Below are 19,372 nucleotides of genomic sequence, written 5' to 3'. Positions count from 1 at the left end.
TCTAATCAAGTATCCATATACCCTAATATATTCTGCTGCCACAAATAGAATCCCATTGGAAGACTAACTGGCAAGTGCTCAGTTTTCTAAAATGTAGCAGGAAGCCTAATGAAGCTTTTTTCTGTGTAGTTTCCACTGTCTTTTGGAATTGAAATGTTTTCAGTTCTTTCAGCATTAATGTGTTTAAAGGAAAAGTCCTAGTGACATAATATGTGATCACAAGTCAGAATATGAGTGCTTATTACCTACTAAAGTGGCTGTTGATTTGCATTTAAAATTGTGGTTGTACCAGCCACTATGGAAAACAGTATGGAGGTTTCTCAAGAAATTAAAAGTGGAACTACTGTATGACCCACCAGTCCCACTTCTGGATATATATCCAAAGAAAACAAAATCATCTCAAAGAGCTATCTTTACTCCCATGATCATTGCAGCATTATTCATAATAACCAAAATATGGAAATAGCTTAAGTATCTGTCAGCAGATGAATGGATAAAGAAAATATGATATTTATCTGTATATCAATGGAATATTATTCAGCCATAGAAAACAGTAATCCTGATATTTGTGACAACAAGGGTGAAACTGGAGGGCATTATGCTAAGTGAAATAAACCAGAAAGAAAAAGACAAATATTGCATGTTACTGCTTATATGTGGAATCCTAAATACTAAAAAAACTTAGAGAAACAGAGAGTGGAAAAGTGGTTGCTAGGGGCTGAGGGAGATGAGAGGTTGGTAAAAGTTACAAACGTACAGTTATAAGATGAATAATGTCTTAGGATCAAATGTAAAGCATGGTAACTATAGTCAACAAAACTATATTATTGTATAATTGAAATTTTCTAAGAGAGTAGAACTTAAATGTTTTCAACAAAAGGCAAATATGTGAGAAGATGGATATGTTAATTAACTCCAGGGGGGTGTCCTTTCACAATGTATCATATCATCATTTTGAATCTTAGTTTTATTTGCCAGTTTTACCTCCATAAAGATGAAATTTTTAAAAAATATTGCAAAGAATATCTTAAAAACAAAATTTTTAAAAAGTGAAACAGTAATGTTTGTACTGAACAACGGCAGCTCTGGCCTAGGTCACATGTGACATAGTTTAGTGTGATTGGCAATTTAGTGGTCAGTTTAGTGTGATTGGCAGCCACAGACTGTATAGAAGTGGATAGTGGATTATATAGCCATGCTTCTCCATATTTTCTGTATTATGAGCTCTGGGGGAAAAGTGTCATGATTTATGGGCAGATGAAAGAATAACATTGGATGAAGATGTTTTGTTAAACTGCTAAACTACATGTCTAATCTGCTTTTAAGTCTTGGGCCCATTCTTTTGTGAATCTGGTCTTTCTGTGACCTAGAGGAAGGTAGCTTTATTCTGAGAGTTTTGGGGAACTAGCATGATGTTGGGCTCCTGGGTAAGTGTCTCCATAATTACTGTAATTTGAATTATGCTAATTGATTTTGGTACCTTTTTTCCCCAGCCGTAGAAGTGTTTTTTATAAGTCCCCTGTCAGAAGGTTGAAACTGCCAGGTGATGGAGGATGTCCCATCTGTCTGTTCCTCCCATTTAGTCAGGTTTTCCTAGTGGTGTTATCCAGAATTCAAGTGTTTCAGATGATTATAGGCTCATTTGAGAACTACAGAGTTATTGCCCCAGCTTGAGATTGGGTCACTGTAACATAAAGATAATATACATGGCCACCAAGCTGTAACATCTTTATTTATGGTAACAGACACTGATTTTTAAATAATGTACATGTGTTGATATACTCGATATCTGAATTTTGAGCCAAGGCCTTTTTTCTAACCAGATCCTGTTTTTTTCCTGATCCCTAGAAATATTTGGACCTTTTTTATTAGGCTTTGTTAAGTGGTATCAAAAGAAGTTATTTAGGGGCACCTGGGTGGCTCAGTGGGTTAAGCCGCTGCCTTCGGCTCAGGTCATGATCTCAGGGTCCTGGGATCGAGACCCGCATTGGGCTCTCAGCTCAGCAGGGAGCCTGCTTCCCTCTCTCTCTCTCTCTCTCTGCCTGCCTCTCCGTCTACTTGTGATCTCTCTCTGTCAAATAAATAAATAAAATGTTTTTAAAAAAAAGTTATTTAATTTTTCTTCTGGAATAGGTGTGCACACTTTTTTTGTTCTTGTGTTCATTCACGAAATGTTAACTGAGCATATGCTATGTGCCAAGTACCTTGTTAGATGCTGAAAGTATGGAAATCAGCTTCAGTAAGCTATAATTGTGTCTAGTGGTAAATACAGTGTTGGAGAAGTAGATGGGGTGTGCATCCTTATTAGACTGTATTTATTTCATACCGATTTGGTAGTTAGAAGGTGTTTCAAATTGCGGTAAGTTCCTTTCTCTTTCTTTTGTTTCCTTTTTATGCTCTAGGCATTGTCTACCCTGGACTCTATCACTCTGATGTACCCTTTCTTTTATCGGCCCATGTTTGAAGTGATGGAAGATGGCTGGCATTCTTTCCTTCCTGAGCAAGAGTTTGAACTCTACTCTTCTGCTGTGAGTAATGTTTGAGACAACTTATGTGTAACGAGAAATAACCCAGTACTTTACTTGTGAAATGATCCCTTCCTTTTGACGACTAATAAGGTGGTGTTTGCTTATCCATGCCTGAAAGAAATTTCTGTTAGCTGTTAGTACTGAAGCTTCTGCCATTCAGAGATTTGTACAGCTTGTTTTCAATTCTGCAGCTCCAGGGATTTTTCTTCTAGTGGATTTCGGCTGGATCCCAGATGTTACTTTTTTTAATTTTGCGAATGATATTGGTAAAACATTAAGATCTTCAAGAAGATAGTCTTGACCTGTTTTGAGTTCATTGTTGATTGTTTTAAGAGCGTCCCCATAGAAACAACTTTATATGTAGTAATTAGGTTCTGAGCCATCCCAAAAAGTCTGTTGAACCTGCTGTGTGCCTAAGACAGCATTAGAGAAACGTAGATCAATTTTTTCCGGGGGATAATTTTTATGTTTTTATAATTTGGGCTATTATGACCACGTCACTAGAACCAGGTTTTCTTTCTCATTCTTCACAATTTTACTTCTTTCTTCTTCCATCACACTTATGTAAATGGGCCCTGGTATGGTGGGGGTGGTGGTCAAGAAGTAAGGACCAGGGGACTATGTAACTTAAAGAATAAAGATGTACATGTCAGCAAAGTAATAAAGGAACAGAAGGTCACTTTTTTATTGTATGGGCATGTTTATGTAGTTCACGGATACCTACCTGTATTTACATTTATATTTAGTGTTTTTATTGCATTAAAAACTGCAGAGTAAACATTCTTAAATGCATGATACTTTTTTGCTGTAATCACCTACCACCAACAGTTAGCTTAGAGGAATCCTTAATTATTTCCTAGGTGGAAAATGGCAGTCACGTAGTGATCAGGAAGGGAGAATTCTGGATGATTTGTTTGGGTAGCCAACACTATCTGTATGAAGGACTTACCCATGATTTACCTTGGAGTTAGGTGCCATAAGTGAACCAGTCTAAGTCTACATTCTTCAGGTCAACATTCAAATCAGTCTCCTGTTCTGTGCAGAAATCCCCTATGCTAAAAACATCCATGATGTGGTCATTTAGCCTCTGCTTGAAATCATAGTGTGGGAGAATTTGCAAAAACACAATGGTGTCCCATTTGGGGATAGCTCTAATTCTTAGCTGATCTCTGTTTCCCTGTGCATAGAGCCAATGTTTCTGATATTACCTTGTGTCATTTAATTTATCTCATTCCTCTACTATGAACTCTTCTTCAAATTAGGAACTCTTATGTCCCCATTAAGTTTTCTTTCCTGCAGATTAAATATCAGTATTTACTTCAACTTTTTCTGATAATGGTGGCCTCAGGGCCGTATACCGTCCTGGTTGCTTGTCCCATCAGAGCCTTCAGTTTTATCATTTATACTCTTAAAATATAGTACCCATACCACTTGGTATAGATTGGAACTATTACTGATGCTTTAAGGCAGCTTAAAGTTGTATTAGCTTTTTTGAGAATTAAGTTAATAATGAAATAAACTAAAATTTATACATTTTCTCATATGTGTTACTAAGGGATCTACCCTATGTTTTGTTATTGTATTTACTTACTAATTTTTATTTAGGTTCAATACTTTTCCAAGTAGGCATTTTCTTTTTGGCTTAGCTAATTATTTAAGTTGTTTGTATATTTGAAGTTCTGGTATTTTCCTGCAAATTTTATAATCCACAGATTTAATGAGAACATCTTTAATGCCTTGTTTGAGGTATTTAGTTACTATTATTAGATGATGGAAATTTAAGATGAGCAAAGCATGGTTCCTTCCTTCTACTTGATGAAAGTCTAACAGTTATTTAACTAATCAAGTACAATGAAATAAGTGCTGACAAAAGTATCCACAAGGCACAAGGAGAATGACATTAGATTTGTGTTATTGAAAATCAATTCTGTTGCAAAATGCTAAGAAACTGCTTGAAAAAGCCTCTGTAAAGATATACAGAAGATGGTTGGATTTAGTGTAGAAAGATTCAGAAAGTAGAATTAAAAGGTATTGGTGACCCACTCACTGGAGGTGAAAGGTAAAACAGGCAGTAGCATCTAGGATGATACCATTGAGAAGAGAAAAACAGAAAGAGAAATGTGTTTAAAGGGAATGAGTTAAGTTCATTTTGGGGGATGGCAGTTCAAAGAGCCTGTATGGTACATCATTGAATATATATGAGAGAGAGTCTGGAGCTTATTTGAGAGGTCCTTGTTAAAAATGAAAAACTGAGGGTAATCAGCAAATACTCTTTGGAAACCATGAGGAGAGACTGAGATTGCCTAAGGAAAGCATCTAAAGTAAAAAGGATGACAAGGATTGAACCATTTAAGAGGTGAATGGAGGAAAATCCAAGGGATGAGTGAGTTTCAAGTAGGAGAGAGTCAGCAGTATGCAAAACTTCTTATTCATTTTTTGTTGTCTCTTTCCTGGTCTAGAATATAAGCTGCTAGATTATAAACTTTACAAGGGCTGGAACCATTATCATTCTGGTTTCCTATTGTATTGCTAGCACATGATAGGCAAAGGGTAAATATTAGTTGAGTGAATGAATGTAGGTGTGAATTTATTCGGGATGGGTCAAAAGGGTAGTAAAGCCTTCTATATATCGTTAGAAGTCCTCTGCTGGGTTACATCCCTGCCACTTAATCAGTATTCTTTGAGTAAGGTTTTTTGTTTGTTTGTTTTTTGTTTTTTTTTTCATCTGAAAACTTTTTAATTAAAATATTAGCCAGTCCCTACTTCGTTATTATGTCTAAAAGAGATGTGTGGTATTGACAGTACTAAAACTAGCTATCAGGATATCTTATGTTGCATCCCAGATATGTTACTGGCAGCTTGACTTTTTGGAACTTAGTTTCCATGTCTACAAAATGAAAGTGTTGAACAAAAATGATCTCTAGAGTTTCTCCTACTTGAAGCATGGTTTTATTCTAGGATATCATGAAAGATTATTTCAGGTACTTCGTTGAAATAGTTATACATGATATATCTGTACTCTTTCAATCTATTTGAAATTACATATAAAAAAGGTGATAAGATTCTGCTTATGAGCGAATAACTCCTCTATCTGAGAAGACCTCCTACAGAGATCAGTGACAAACTATAAATAAAACACAAAAAAACTGCCACCAGAAAGCTCTGGTAATTGAGCAGAAAGCTTCATATTTTGGAGGGGGTCAAAATGCAGAGAAAGTGAATGACAGAATGAAATTCCTATTTGGGGAACTTTGTCTTGAGGTCAGCATAGTTGTGGCATTGATAACATGGAACAGCTAACATTCCCATAGAAAGCCCACTTTCTGTCTAGTAGGAGGAACCAGGTGAATGGCTTGGGGCATCAGAGAGCTAAAGAAGGAGAACCTTGATTCTGTGGTATACAACCTTGAACCTGTGGCTGATTGTGAATGAGGTGTGCTTGGAGCATACTGAGATCCGTCAGAACCAAGAGCTGAGCTGCCTTGTACCACAGGTGTTAACGGAGTTTGCAATTCAAATCTAACAAAGTTAATTGCCTACTAAAACAAAAAACGTTAAGTCTCTTCAAAGGACTATAACGGAATGTGGAGTTTCCACAACACAACATTTGCAGGATACAATCTAAAATTGAGCTAAAATATTGTGACCCATTCTGAAGGAAAAAGTTGGCAGTACCAACCCCAAGATTACTCACTCAAATGTTTAAAGTATCACACAAGAACTTTTTTTTTAAAGATTTTATTTGTTTGATACAGTGTGTGCAAGGGAGCGCTGGGTGGGGCTGGATATGGAGAGCAGAGGGAGAGGAAGAAGCCGAAGCAGAATTCCCCACTGAGCAGGGAGCCCAACATCAGGGCTTGATCCCAGGACACTAGGATCATGACCTGACCCGAAGGCAGACGCCCGACTGACTGAGCCACCCAGGCTCCCATCACAGAAGGACTTTAAAGCAGTTCTTAAAACTGTCCAATTTCTGGGGCGCCTGGGTGGCTCAGTGGGTTAAAGCCTCTGCTTTCGGCTCAGGTCATGATCCCAGGGTCCTGGGATCGAGCCCCACATCGGGCTCTCTGCTCAGCAGGGAGCCTGCTTCCTCCTCTCTCTCTGCCTGTCTCTCTGCCTACTTGTGATCTCTCTCTGTCAAATAAATAAATAAAATCTTTAAAAAAAAAAAAACTGTCCAATTTCTCATAAAGGAAAATATGCTTAAAAACCGAAGAAAAGGTAGGAAATACCAACAGAGAGATAGAAAATATAAAAAGAATCAAATGGAACTTTTAGAACTTTGTGAAAATTATATCTGAAATTAAAAATTCATTGAATGAACTAAAAAGCAGAAGAGATGACAAAAAACAGAACCAATGAACTTGGAATTAGAGCAATAGAACTAACTTTGTAGAAAGAAGAGGGAGAGGATAAGTTTTAGTAAAATAAGCAATCTCAGGGACCTGTGTAACAGTATCAGAATGTCTAACATATATGTAATTGGAGAACCAGAAGGAGAGAATAGAGAGAATAAGGTAGAAAATATATTTTAAAAAAATTATGTTCAAAAACTTCCAAATTTGAGGATTGCTATAAATTCAAAAAGTTCAGCAAGCCCCAGACAGGATAAATGCACAGAAAACATACATAAGCACTTCATAGTCACCTGTCAAAGAGAAATAGGAGTTCTTGAAAGCTGCCAGTTAAAAATGAAACATTAAATACACAGAGACAACAATCAAATGAGTGTGGATGTTCATCAGAAATCATGGACCAGAAGAGAAAACTATAAAGTGCTGAAAGGAACAAAACCTGCTAACCTTGATTTTTGTATGTGGTGAAAATATCTTTCAAGAAAGGAAGGTGAGACCACATTTTCAGATAAAAGGAAACTAAGAATTATTGCCAAGAGGCCTGTAGGGAAACAATACAAGGGAAACTTGAATATTTAGAATTATTGAAGAATATTGCAAATAAATGCTAAATAACTAGGTAAATATATAGGCTTTTATTTTTTTTTATTTTTTTAGATATGCATGACTATTTAAGATTATATCATTGCCTTTGTGGTGTTTATAGTGTATGTAGACATATATGGAAACTATAATGTTAAAGGTGACTGGGTGTGGGGTGGCTGACTGGATAAATATACTTTTACAGTTACATTCTTTGTTGTGAGAATCTGTCATGTGCATTGTAGGATGTTTGGCAGCATCTTTGGCACCACCAGATGCCAATAGAATTCTCCTCCCCCCGCCTGTGGTTGTCTCCACACATTGACAAAAGTTACCTCCATGCAAAATCACCCCTGGTTGAGAACCACCATCCTAGAGCAATCACTTTTTTAAAAATGGGAAGAGCCGTAATTTAAAATTTAATACAAATATTAAAATGCAATTCTAAAAAATTAAATAATCTAATAGTACTGGTGGGAAAGAAAAAACAACAATAAAAAACCGAAGGGACAAACAAAATAAATTGAGGAATACCCAGAATATTTATAATTAAACAAAATACTTGTAATACCTAGGAGTCAGAAATGAATCATAAAGATTAGAAAATATTTTGAACTGAATGATAATAAAAATGCAACATAAAATATGTGGAATACAGCTAAAGCAATGTTTAAAGAGAAACTTAGAGCTTTAAAATGCTTAGATTGAAAAAGGAGAAAAGGTCTAAAATCACCAACTTAAGCTATGGAGAAAAAAGAGCAAAGTAACTGGAAGGAATGAAATAATAAAAAGAAGAGTATAAATCAATGAAATACTTAGAACTCATAAACAAGTTTAGCAAGGTTGATCAATATTAATATACCAAAACTAATTGTATTGGCAACAAGCAATCTGAAAATGAATAAAATAGTTGGGAATAAATTTAACAAAAGAAGTACAGATTCTTTACACTGAAAAACACAAAACATTTCAGAGAGAAGTTAAAGGATCTCTAAATAAATGGAGAGATATACCATGTTTGTGGATTAGAAGACAGTATGGTTAAGATCACTAGTGGCTGACTTACATAATGGACCACAAAGTAATATTTTGGGCTTTGTGGTCATACAGTCTCTGTTACACCTACATCACTCTGCTGTTGTAGCATGAAAACAGCAATAGATAACACATCAGTGAATTGGTAGTGCTAGGTTCCAATAAAACTTTACTTACAAAATTGGCAGTAGGCTGGAGTTGGCTTGTAGGCTATTGTTTGCTGACCTCTCATTTTTTTTTTTTTTTTAAAGATTTTATTTATTTATTTGACAGAGAGAGATCACAAGCAGGCAGAGAGAGAGGAGGAAGCAGGCTCCCTGCTGAGCAGAGAGCCCGATGCGGGGCTCAATCCCAGGACCCTGAGGTCATGACCTGAGCCGAAGGCAGCGGCTTAACCCACTGAGCCACCCAGGCGCCCCTGCTGACCTCTCATTAAGATGACAATTGTCTCTGGGGCACCTGGGTGGCTCAGTCAATTAGGCATCTGCCTTCAGCTCAAGTCATGTTCCCAGGGTTCTGGGATCAAGCACCAGGTCTCACTCTTTGCGCAATGGGAGCCTGCTTCTCCCTCTCCCTCCCTCTGCTGCTCCCCCCTGCTTGTGCTCTCCTTCTCTGTCAAATAAACAAGTAAAAATTTTTTTTAAAGATGACTGTTGCCTCCAAATTGATATATAGATTCAATAAAAAGCCTATCAATTCCAATAGCTATTTTATCTTGGGGTTGGTACTGACAGAACTATCCTAAAATATAATTGGATTTGCAAAGTTACTAGAATAGCCAAAACACCTTTAAGAAAAGAAACGGTTTACTTTCCTTGATTTTATTTTTATTATTTATGTATTTATTTATTTATTTTTAAAGATTTTATTTATTTATTTGACAGACAGAGATCACAAGTAGGGGGAGAGGCAGGCAGAGAGAGAGGAAGGGAAGCAGGCTCCCTGCCAAGCAGAGAGCCCGATATGATACGGGGCTCCATCCCAGGACCCTGGGATCATGACCTGAGCCGAAGGCAGAGGCTTTAACCCACTGAGCCACCCGGGCACCCCTTTTCCTTGATTTTTTTTTTTAAGATTTTATTTATTTATTTGTCAGAGAGAGAGAGCCAGAGCGAAAACATGCAGAGTGGCAGGCTGAGATAGACAAGCAGGCTCCCTGCTGAGCAAGGAGCCCGCCCTGGGACTCCATCCCAGGATGCTGGGATCATGACCTGAGCCGAAGGCAGCCGCTTAACCAACTGAGCCACCCAGGCATCCCAACCTTTTCCTTGATCTTAAAACTTAATATAAAGCTACAGTAATCAAGAGAATGTGGTATGGTGTAAGGAAGACCTATACATGGATGAAATAACAGCTAAAATTATAAAACTTCTCGAGGACAGCATAGGAAAAAGCCTTTATGATCTTGGATTAGGCAAAGATTTTTTAGATAAACACCAATAGTGACTGAAAGCAGATTAGTGATTTCCTAGTTTGGGATGTGGAGGGGAAGATACAAATTGTAAAAAATACACATGGGATTTTGTGGGAGATGATTGAAATGTTTGTTATCTTGATTGTGGTGGTAGTTTCATGGGTGTATACAACTATCAAGACTCATGAAACCGGGCATTCTAACTGGATCTAGTTTATTTTTCATACAAATAATCTCAAAGTTGATTAAAAAGAGAAAAAACTTAATGTAAGGTTTAAGTAGCTGATGAGAAACAAAATTAATGATCTGCAATATAGATCTGAAGTAATTGCTTGGAGTACAGAGCAGAGAAACAAGAAAGTTGGGGGAGGTGATAGAGAAGTTAGATACATGCAGGGATGATAAAGGGAAAAGATCCAGCATTTATTAAAAGGGAGTTCAGGAGGAAGATAATAGAGAAAATGGAAGAGAGGCACTATTCAAATGGGTAATGGTCGAGAGTTCTCCAGAATCAATGAAAGTCACAAGCTCTTAAAGTGTCCTGGTAAACACCAGGCAAGACAATAAAAAAGAATCTATTCGATGTATTGTAGTACAGCTATAAATAGTAAGGCAAAGGGAATATCACAAAATTAGGAAAGACAAATTACACAAATGGTGTAATAAAATGAAAATAGAAAAAAACAGTAGGCTAGAACTAAACATCTATGCTTGATAAAGGTTCTTATCAGAAATGCGGTTGAAGGAATTTACATAATCTGATAAGTGCTATCTGATAAATCTGATAGAGCTACCCAAAATAAGAACATACAAAGAGCAAATCTTTATTATTCCCTTTAAGTTCAAGAGTGAGACAAGATGCCTACCAGCCCTACTCCTTGCTTGTTCAGTAAAACAAGAAGGAAAAATAAAAGGTCTAAGGATTGGAATGAAAGAAGCAAGACTGTCATTGTTGCTTATATGCTTGTGTACACAGGAAGCTGCAAGAATCTTGCGACCGTAATAAGCATTTCTCTCCATCAACCACAACTTTGAAAACAGATCACTAAAACGCAACAAAAATAAAAGGTTTCTAGGACTATACTAAAGAAAAGTATGCAAGGCTTTTATTGAGAGAATTATACAACTTTATTGAAAAAATTAAGAAAGCTTTAAAAAGGTGAGAGATACTATGCTCATGGACAAGGAGATTGAATATTTTAAAGATGTAATTCTCTTCAAATGAATCCGTAGGGTCAGTGCAGTCTTATTAAAACTGCAGTGGTTTTTAACATGAAATTTCATAAAAGCCGCACAGAGGAGCAGAGAACTCAGAGGAGCCCAGGTAGTCTTGGAGAGGGGGGAAAAAAAAGGGAGGAAGAGACTGCCTACTAAATATCAAGTCTATTCTAAAAGCTGTGGGGCTTACTACAAATACACCAGTGGGACAGAGTAGAGAGCCCTCTAGGCATGTAAACTTAATATATGCCAGAAAGTGGTGTTGCAGGTCAGTGGACGATCATACTTTTTCCAGAGTAGGAAATCAATAAGTAATGCCTAATCTTGAAAATCAAGAAGTAACAATGTAATCATATTATTTAGAAATTTGGAGGTAAACTCCAGAGTTAAAGCTAAAAGAGTTGAAAATGATTGCCTCTGGGGGAAGGGGGAATTATGAGATGGAGGTGAGCAGGAAACAGGTAAATTCCTTTTACTAAATAATCTTTTAGAAACTGTCTTTAAAATTGGTAAAGAGAATAATTGAAAAGTGAAAATGGTTTAATTTAAAAATATATTGTATCATGTAAAAGGGGTTTTTTTTTAAATCTCTTTTTCCACAGTATGTTGAACATCCTTCAATTTTATCTTCCTGATACTGCAACCCATGGCCAGTATGTTAGGCCAGCTCTGATTTATCAGAATATATCAAAATTTGCATATACAACTTTTTACAGTCTTCAAGTGGTTTTATTTTTAATATTCGAAATAAGTTGTCATTGGATAACTTTATATGGTATACTTTTAGTACTTAGTGTAGTGAGTTAGAAATGAGTTCATTGATTCCTATGTATAACTTTTTTTTTTAAGTATTAAGTCATTATTGTCTTAAGAAAGATATTACCGGTCTTTCTACGTTTTCCTTTTTTAATTTTATTTATTTTTTTTTTAAAGATTTTATTTATTTATTTGACGGAGATCACAAGTAGGCAGAGAGGCAGGCAGAGAGAGAGGAAGGGAAGCAGGCTCCCGATGAGCAGAGAGCCAGATGCTGGGCTCCATTCCAGGACCCTGGGATCATGACCTGAGGCACCCAGGCGCCCCTCCTTTTTTTAAATAATAGAACAGGGGATTTGATGTATATAGTAGCTCTGTTCTCATCTGTTCTGGTTAAGCATTATCTAGAGTATTACAGTCTAACTGTTGCTATACTGAAGAGTACCAAAAATAAAATAAAAGGTACCCAAAAAGGGTGAATGGGATGATGTCAGCTAATAGGATGCCATGTGAAATAGGAACATGTGCTGAAATCATAGTAAAAACAGTAGAGGAAGTGACAGGATCCTCATTTTGCTCAATAAAAGGAAGCACTTTCTAGGAATGGAGGATCCCTAGCATAGCAGGAAGCTGATTCTGAAGACTAGAACTCCTTCAAGTATAGGTTAGGTATCCTTACGTTAAATTCCTGAGAGATGGCTTCTTCGTTGTGTGGAAGTTGATCTCTAAGGTCCTTTAAAATTTTCAGATTATTTTGTGACATTGAGATACTTGCTTAGCTTTGAAGTATTTTGTGTTTTTCAGACCAGTGAATGGAGGTTAAGCTATGTCAATAAGGAATTTGCTGTCTGCCCTTCTTACCCGCCAATTGTCATAGTTCCCAAATCCATTGATGATGAAGCTCTTCGAAAGGTAGCTGCATTTCGACATGGAGGACGCTTCCCAGTACTCAGCTATTACCATAAAAAAAATGGAATGGTAAGTGTATGGTACTGCTCCTTGATCCACTGAAAGCCTTAGTTTGCAGATCTTTTCTTAGAAATACTCCCTTTTCTATGTACGTGTTCATAGATGTGATTAGTCTCTCCTGTTAGGACTTCCTCCTTTTAAATTTTAGGGAATCAGGAGTAGTATGTTTTGTGATAAGGGTATGATTTTGAATTTTGTTCATGATGCTGCTCAAAATTAGAAAGGCCAGATAGGTTTATCTTCAGGACTCAGTAAAAAGGGAACTAATGTTCATTTGATACTTAAAATAATGCTGTTAGATAGAAAAATAAATTTCTCCAACTAGAACAGCGGTAGGATACTTTATTTTAATTAATTATCTATATTTAATTATCTGTGCTAAATTTCCCTATAAGAGGTAAATTGAGTGGACATTTTTATTTTCCCAAAAGGGAGAAGAGTGACACATGTTATTGTTACAACTTTAGTAAATACAGGAGTCAGTAATTGAATAGGCAAGCATTTGCTGTATGTATGTGTATGTTTCCTAAATTTTTTTTTTTTTTTTTTTTTTTTTGAGAGAGAGTGCACAAGGGTGGGACTAGAGTAGAGCAGGTGGAGAGATAATCCTAAGCAAGAGCATGGAGCCCAGTATGGGGCCCACGATCCTAAGATGATGACCTGAGCCGAAATCAAGAATTGGATGCCTAACTGACTGAGCCATGCAGCCGCCCCCTAAATATTTTCTAAATCTGTTTCTGTTCTCTTCTTTTCTCTCAGTCGGTAACTCTGTTTCTCAATTCGAAGCCAATAGTAAATTAGTGGATAAGTTATAGTCATATTCCATTTCCCTTTTTTCCCTGGATAATAAACCAAGTATGGATATTTAGGATAAAAAAATTGCTAAAAATTTGCTGCTTTGACATCAGATCATCTATCCTATTTGCTCAGTAGTATTTCTGTTAATCAGGGTTCATTACAAAGCATTTTAAAAACTGATATTAAATATACTATGTGTCCATTTACATGGTTAGCTGGGAGTTAACTGTCGACATCTGGGAGTTAGCTGTTGTCATCTTCTGGATGATCTTTCTTCATCCTGTTAAATTTCAAGGTAGTTAAGATAACAGCATGTATTATGGGGTAAAGTGGAAATAACTAAACCATTCACCAGGGAAGAGACCAGTATAATACTGATTTCTTGAGAAAAGTTTCAAAACCAGACATTTTATAATATATAGTTAATGGTCTTTGGAAACATCTAAGTCTTTAAATACTGAAAAGGATGAAAGAGGGCCAAAGGAGAATAAATAATAGACAAACAGTTTTTAAGATATGAAAATGATTCCCACGAGAAGAATAGTGCATAAACTTTTTTATCTTACCATGGGTGCCTTTTCTCTTTATAATTCTTTTTTCAAAAGAAGACAGATGCTTAACCAACTGAGCCCAGGCGTCCCTGTAATTCTTGATAAAACCTGCCACCCTCTTTATGTAGTTGAAACAAAAGTTTGTCAGTACATAGGCTATTATTCTTCTATTACAAGGCCTTGTCCAGTAAACAATTTACTGATTAAGTGAATTGTAATATTTGATCTTTTTAGTAATTATACCGTATTATGTGGAATTATTTTTGAGATAGAAGAAAATCTGTTAAAGTGCAAGGCTTATTTTTGTTTTATAGTTTTTAACTACTGCAAATATATAGAAATATTTCTTTGTTTCAGGATCAAATTCATCTTCAAAGAGTCACACAGTTGTTTTTTAGATAACTCTTCCTCTAGCTAATTCATTTCTGTTTTCAGAATCTTTCAAAGCAGCTACTCTTTAATTTTAAACTGCATTGTGCTTCTAGGTAATCATGCGAAGTGGTCAGCCACTCACTGGCACAAATGGGAGAAGGTGCAAAGAAGATGAAAAGCTGATAAATGCTACCCTCAGGGCAGGAAAACGAGGCTACATCATTGACACCCGCTCTTTAAATGTCGCTCAGCAAGCTAGAGCCAAAGGTGGCGGCTTTGAACAAGAAGCTCATTATCCCCAGTGGAGGCGGATTCATAAGTCTATTGAGAGGTAAAAGACTCTAAAGACGGTAATGGACTCTTTTTTGAAGTGCATTAGAGTGAACCATTAGCTGTTAAAAGATAACAGGTTCTCGAAGGAACCTACCCATTAACCTAAAGTCAGAAATTGGAGGGATATCCTGTCATGTTTTGTGAGATAAGCAGGAAACTTAATCTTGGGTGCCCAAAAGTGACTTTTAGTCAAATAGCATGCTTTCTTTAAGTGAAACTCTGCAATTTCATCACTGCAAGTTCTCTTCCTCTACTTGTAGATCACTGGTCACCACACTTAGTGATCAGATATGCTACAGATAAGTATAGTTTTCTAAGTCAGAAGACTAGAGACTTCTCTCCCCCACATACTATTTCCTCTACCTGTATTTCTTGTTTATGCTTACAGCTAGAGGTTTATAAGGGCTTCTGGATGGGTGGGTGGGGTTGGAGCTAATAAAACAAGGGATCTGAGCTCGCCTTGGCCATCCCTGCCAAAGGTACCAGTGTCTAGTGTTGCACCTGTGGGAACAGGATTGTGGATGTCAGTCGTGTGGCCTCGTGACTTGTCACAAAATGCAGTGTTCTGGCCCGCTCCCTAGTCAGATAATTCAGCTGTATGAACTGGTTTAATCTGTTCATCTGAGGAATGATTTACCATGACAGGCATGTTAAGCTTCTTTGCAATCATTTTAAATATTAGTTTTTCAATGTTTAATTATCAAATTACTGTAAACTAGGTAAATATTTTTGTACTGTTTTGAGCTACTTTGCCTCTTGGATATATTGGAGGGTAGGGTTTTGGCTTGGTTTCTCCTTCATCATTGTATTTTCCATTTTCTTTTTTACTTTTTCTTGTTTTTTAAAGGTATCATATTCTTCAGGAGAGCTTAATCAAACTTGTAGAAGCTTGTAATGACCAAACACATAACATGGACCGATGGCTCGGTAGATTGGAGGCTTCGAACTGGCTGACTCACATCAAAGAGATTCTTACAACTGCTTGTCTAGCAGCTCAGTGTATCGACAGGTAAAGTGTATTTCAGTGTTCCGGAATGGGACACGTACTACTAACTAGACTTTGCTTTTATCCAGACTATGTTTATATATTGTGTTAAAGTTTGCACCTAGTCTATACCTTATGTTCAGATCATTGTATAAATTACTGCATATGATAGTCATTGCCATTCAGTTATCGATGAAATATGTACATAGAGTCTGGTATTTAATTGACGATTAAGGAACCACATACATCACACATCTTCAATAATACAGATTTTTTTTTTTTAAAGATTTTATTTATTTATTTGACAGACAGAGATCACAAGTAGGCAGAGAGGCAGGCAGAGAGAGAGGAGGAAGCAGGCTCCCTGCTGAGCAGAGAGCCCGATGCGGGGCTCGATCCCAGGACCCTGAGATCATGACCTGAGCCCAAGGCAGAGGCTTTAACCCACTGAGCCACCCAGGCGCCCCAATAATACAGATTTTTTTTAAGTACTAAAGGAACTATTTTTTTCTATAAAATCCTTGAATTGTGGATCTACCAATTTTCCTTTTCTTATACCGTGCTCAGAGGGCAAAACTGGTCGTCTTACTTTGGAAATATCAGTGAAAAGAAACATGTAATTCTGTTACACAGTAAAATGATTCTTTCTAATTTCTCAGGTATCTTATTAACAAACGACTTGATATGTGTAGTTACATCAGGATCTCAAGTTGAGCATACCTGAGGGCAGTGATGTGAAGTATGTGAAGTGATTTTAGTTTATTCACTCAGTTGAAGGTTGCTAATCCTTGAGACTTGAGGCAGAAGACTTAAACACAGAGGCAAAAGGATTGGTGTAAGTTGTTGCAGAAGCTTAGAATGCCCTTTTTAAGAAGGGGATTCCTCTGAAACAATAAGTAGGTATAAGTATCATTAACACATAGTTGGGTGGCACTTTTCCTTGAGACTATAATTTGTTTTATTGATGTTTCCAAATTAAGGAAGTATGTATGTAATGTTTTTATGGTTAGTGAGAAATTGATCATAGAACAGGTTGCTTAAGATTATGTGATGAGTTAATGACAAAACCAGTAATGGGTAGAGATTCTTGGTGTTGGGATGAAAATGATGAGATGTTAGTATTGAAGGGTTTTGTTTCTTTATAACCTAAGTTAAAAAGATTTCCGCTTAATAGGAAAATCATCAGAAAAGACACAGACTTCATCCATGTAATAACCATGGAAAATGGGATCTGGGGCTTAAGTGGGTTAACTGCAAACTACTTCAGTATTTTGATAGCATTAAAGAAGGTATTTAAAAGATTTTTCTAAATTTTTTTTTTCAGTGTAACAGTATTCATTTTTTTTGCACCACACCCAGTGCTCCATGCAATCCGTGCCCTCTCCAATACCCACCACCTGGTTCCCCTAATATCCCACCCCCCGCCCCTTCAGAACCCTCATATTGTTTTTCAGAGTCCATAGTCTCTCATGGTTCACCTCCTCTTCCAATTTCCCTCAACTCCCTTCTCCTCTCCATCTCCCCTTGTCCTCCATGCTATTTGTTATGCCTCACAAATAAGTGAAACCATATGATAATTGACTCTCTCTGCTAGACTTCTTTCACTCAGCATAATCTCTTCCAGTCCCGTCCATGTTGCTACAAAAGTTGGGTATTCATCCTTTCTGATGGAGGCATAATCCTCCATAGTGTATATGGACCACATCTTCCTTATCCATTCGTCCGTTGAAGGGCATCTTGGTTCTTTCCGCAGTTTGGCGACCATGGTCATTGCTGCTATAAACATTGGGGTACAGATGGCCCTTCTTTTCACTACATCTGTATCTTTGGGGTAAATACCCAGTAGTGCAATTGCAGGGTCATAGGGAAGCTCTATTTTTAATTTCTTGAGGAATCTCCACACTGTTCTCCAAAGTGGCTGCACCAACTTGCATTCCCACCAAAATTGTAAGAGGGTTCCCCTTTCTCCACATCCTCTCCAACACATGTTGTTTCCTGTCTTGCTAATTTTAGCCATTCTAACTGGTATAAGGTGGTATCTCAATGATGATTTTCCTATCAAAATATTCTACTTACTTCCACTTCGTGACCTGGTATAAGGTCAAGATGTTGGGAGCTATCACATTTCTCCTGTATACTTAACCCACCATTAAATTAACTTGTACTGTGGCAAGATGATTACTCCTTACAGTCTAAACCAGCAGGTTATGCGTAGATGTGACTCACATGGAGAATAAAATGTAATTTTAAAAATGATAATTTTTAGCATTAATTAAAACTTCTAATAATAAATATTAATGCCAGTATTCATTAAAAAAATAAAAAGATCTCCCCTTGCATGGTGAATACGGAGGCTTCTGTTTTCTTATGAACTGTAAATGATAATGAACTCTTGTCACCATGTTGTCTGAATTTGCAGCCATACTAATGGGATGCTGCAGGTCCAGGCAAGGTGAAGAACAGGATTTAGCTCCACCTTTGTTTAGATTCAGCTGGCCACCAGAAACAAATAGGGACTTGCACATTCTTGTACAACTTGAAGGTTTTGGTTTATTTTGCCATGGTTTGGGTCCCTTTTCTGATATATACTGGTTTATTATTTATATCTCCATAAAAATCTGCCTTTGTAATCAATCACTCAAAATGTAAAAATAGACATTAAATTAATGGAATTAAATGTAAAATGTGCCACAGATAACTAAGATGTATTGATTGAATGTATATATCAGAAATATGTGCTCCTATCCTTCTACCTAGTCATGAGATTTCATCCTAAGAATGAGGTTGTTAACCTAACCATAGGTGAATGGCGGGGAGTCTTATTTTCAAATTAAGAACTCTCAGATAATTTCACAGAAGACAAAAAGCTAAGTATGGTATAACAAAAATTAGCAATGACCTAAATAACTCTTCAGACATTTAGGCCAATTTTAGTTGATCACCTAATAAAATATTATATAACCATTAATACAGTACTTCTAAAGGTGATGTGGAGACATGGGAAAATGTTTATAATAAAAGAGGAAATCATAAAAAATTACCTTTTGTTATAGCTACATAAAGGATATAAGTACGTGGGAAGAGAATTAATAGTAGTCCCCAAACTTGAAATTCTTATGAGAAAGTGGTGAGGTTATTCTCCTTTTTCTTGAAATATCCTTCACTGTCATTTCAATATCAGAGTTGGAAGAAGAGGAGGGGAAATGTACTTAATTTAGTTTTTGATATTTCTTTCATAGTCTTTAGAATAAGGGGATCCCAGACTCCTCCTAAGTATCATGGTATAGTAATATCATTGCCACTGGCTTTCTAGAGTGACAGTTTTATGCCTTTTTTTTTTTTTTTAATGTTTCTTCTTGTTTTCATGTTTCTGAAAGTGTGGTTCAGGTCTTATTTCCTAGCTCTGTTACATTACAGTTTATGAATGCATCCTTAATAGTCAGCTAATGGTGAAAAGGTAGAATCAAGGTCAGAGA

The 19,372-nt window shown here is 36.6% G+C and overlaps 1 protein-coding gene across 2 annotated transcripts in view; it reads left to right on the top strand.

The window, feature by feature from the left end:
• Window positions 1-19,372, top strand: part of MTMR9 (myotubularin related protein 9) — a 56,830-nt gene that overhangs the window by 15,197 nt on the left and 22,261 nt on the right. For both annotated transcript variants that reach the window (XM_047717457.1, XM_047717458.1), the window contains 4 exons: window positions 2,403-2,528; window positions 12,693-12,866; window positions 14,692-14,909; window positions 15,759-15,920. In XM_047717457.1, the coding sequence (XP_047573413.1) occupies window positions 2,403-2,528; window positions 12,693-12,866; window positions 14,692-14,909; window positions 15,759-15,920 (680 nt within the window). The remainder of the gene's footprint in view (window positions 1-2,402; window positions 2,529-12,692; window positions 12,867-14,691; window positions 14,910-15,758; window positions 15,921-19,372) is intronic.

The sequence above is a fragment of the Lutra lutra genome, chromosome 2 (assembly GCF_902655055.1).
Source record: "Lutra lutra chromosome 2, mLutLut1.2, whole genome shotgun sequence".
In the NCBI taxonomy this organism is placed as follows: Eukaryota; Metazoa; Chordata; class Mammalia; order Carnivora; family Mustelidae; genus Lutra; species Lutra lutra.
The sequence above is the reverse complement of the archived record's forward strand: the minus strand, read 5'-3'. Positions and strand labels throughout refer to the sequence as shown.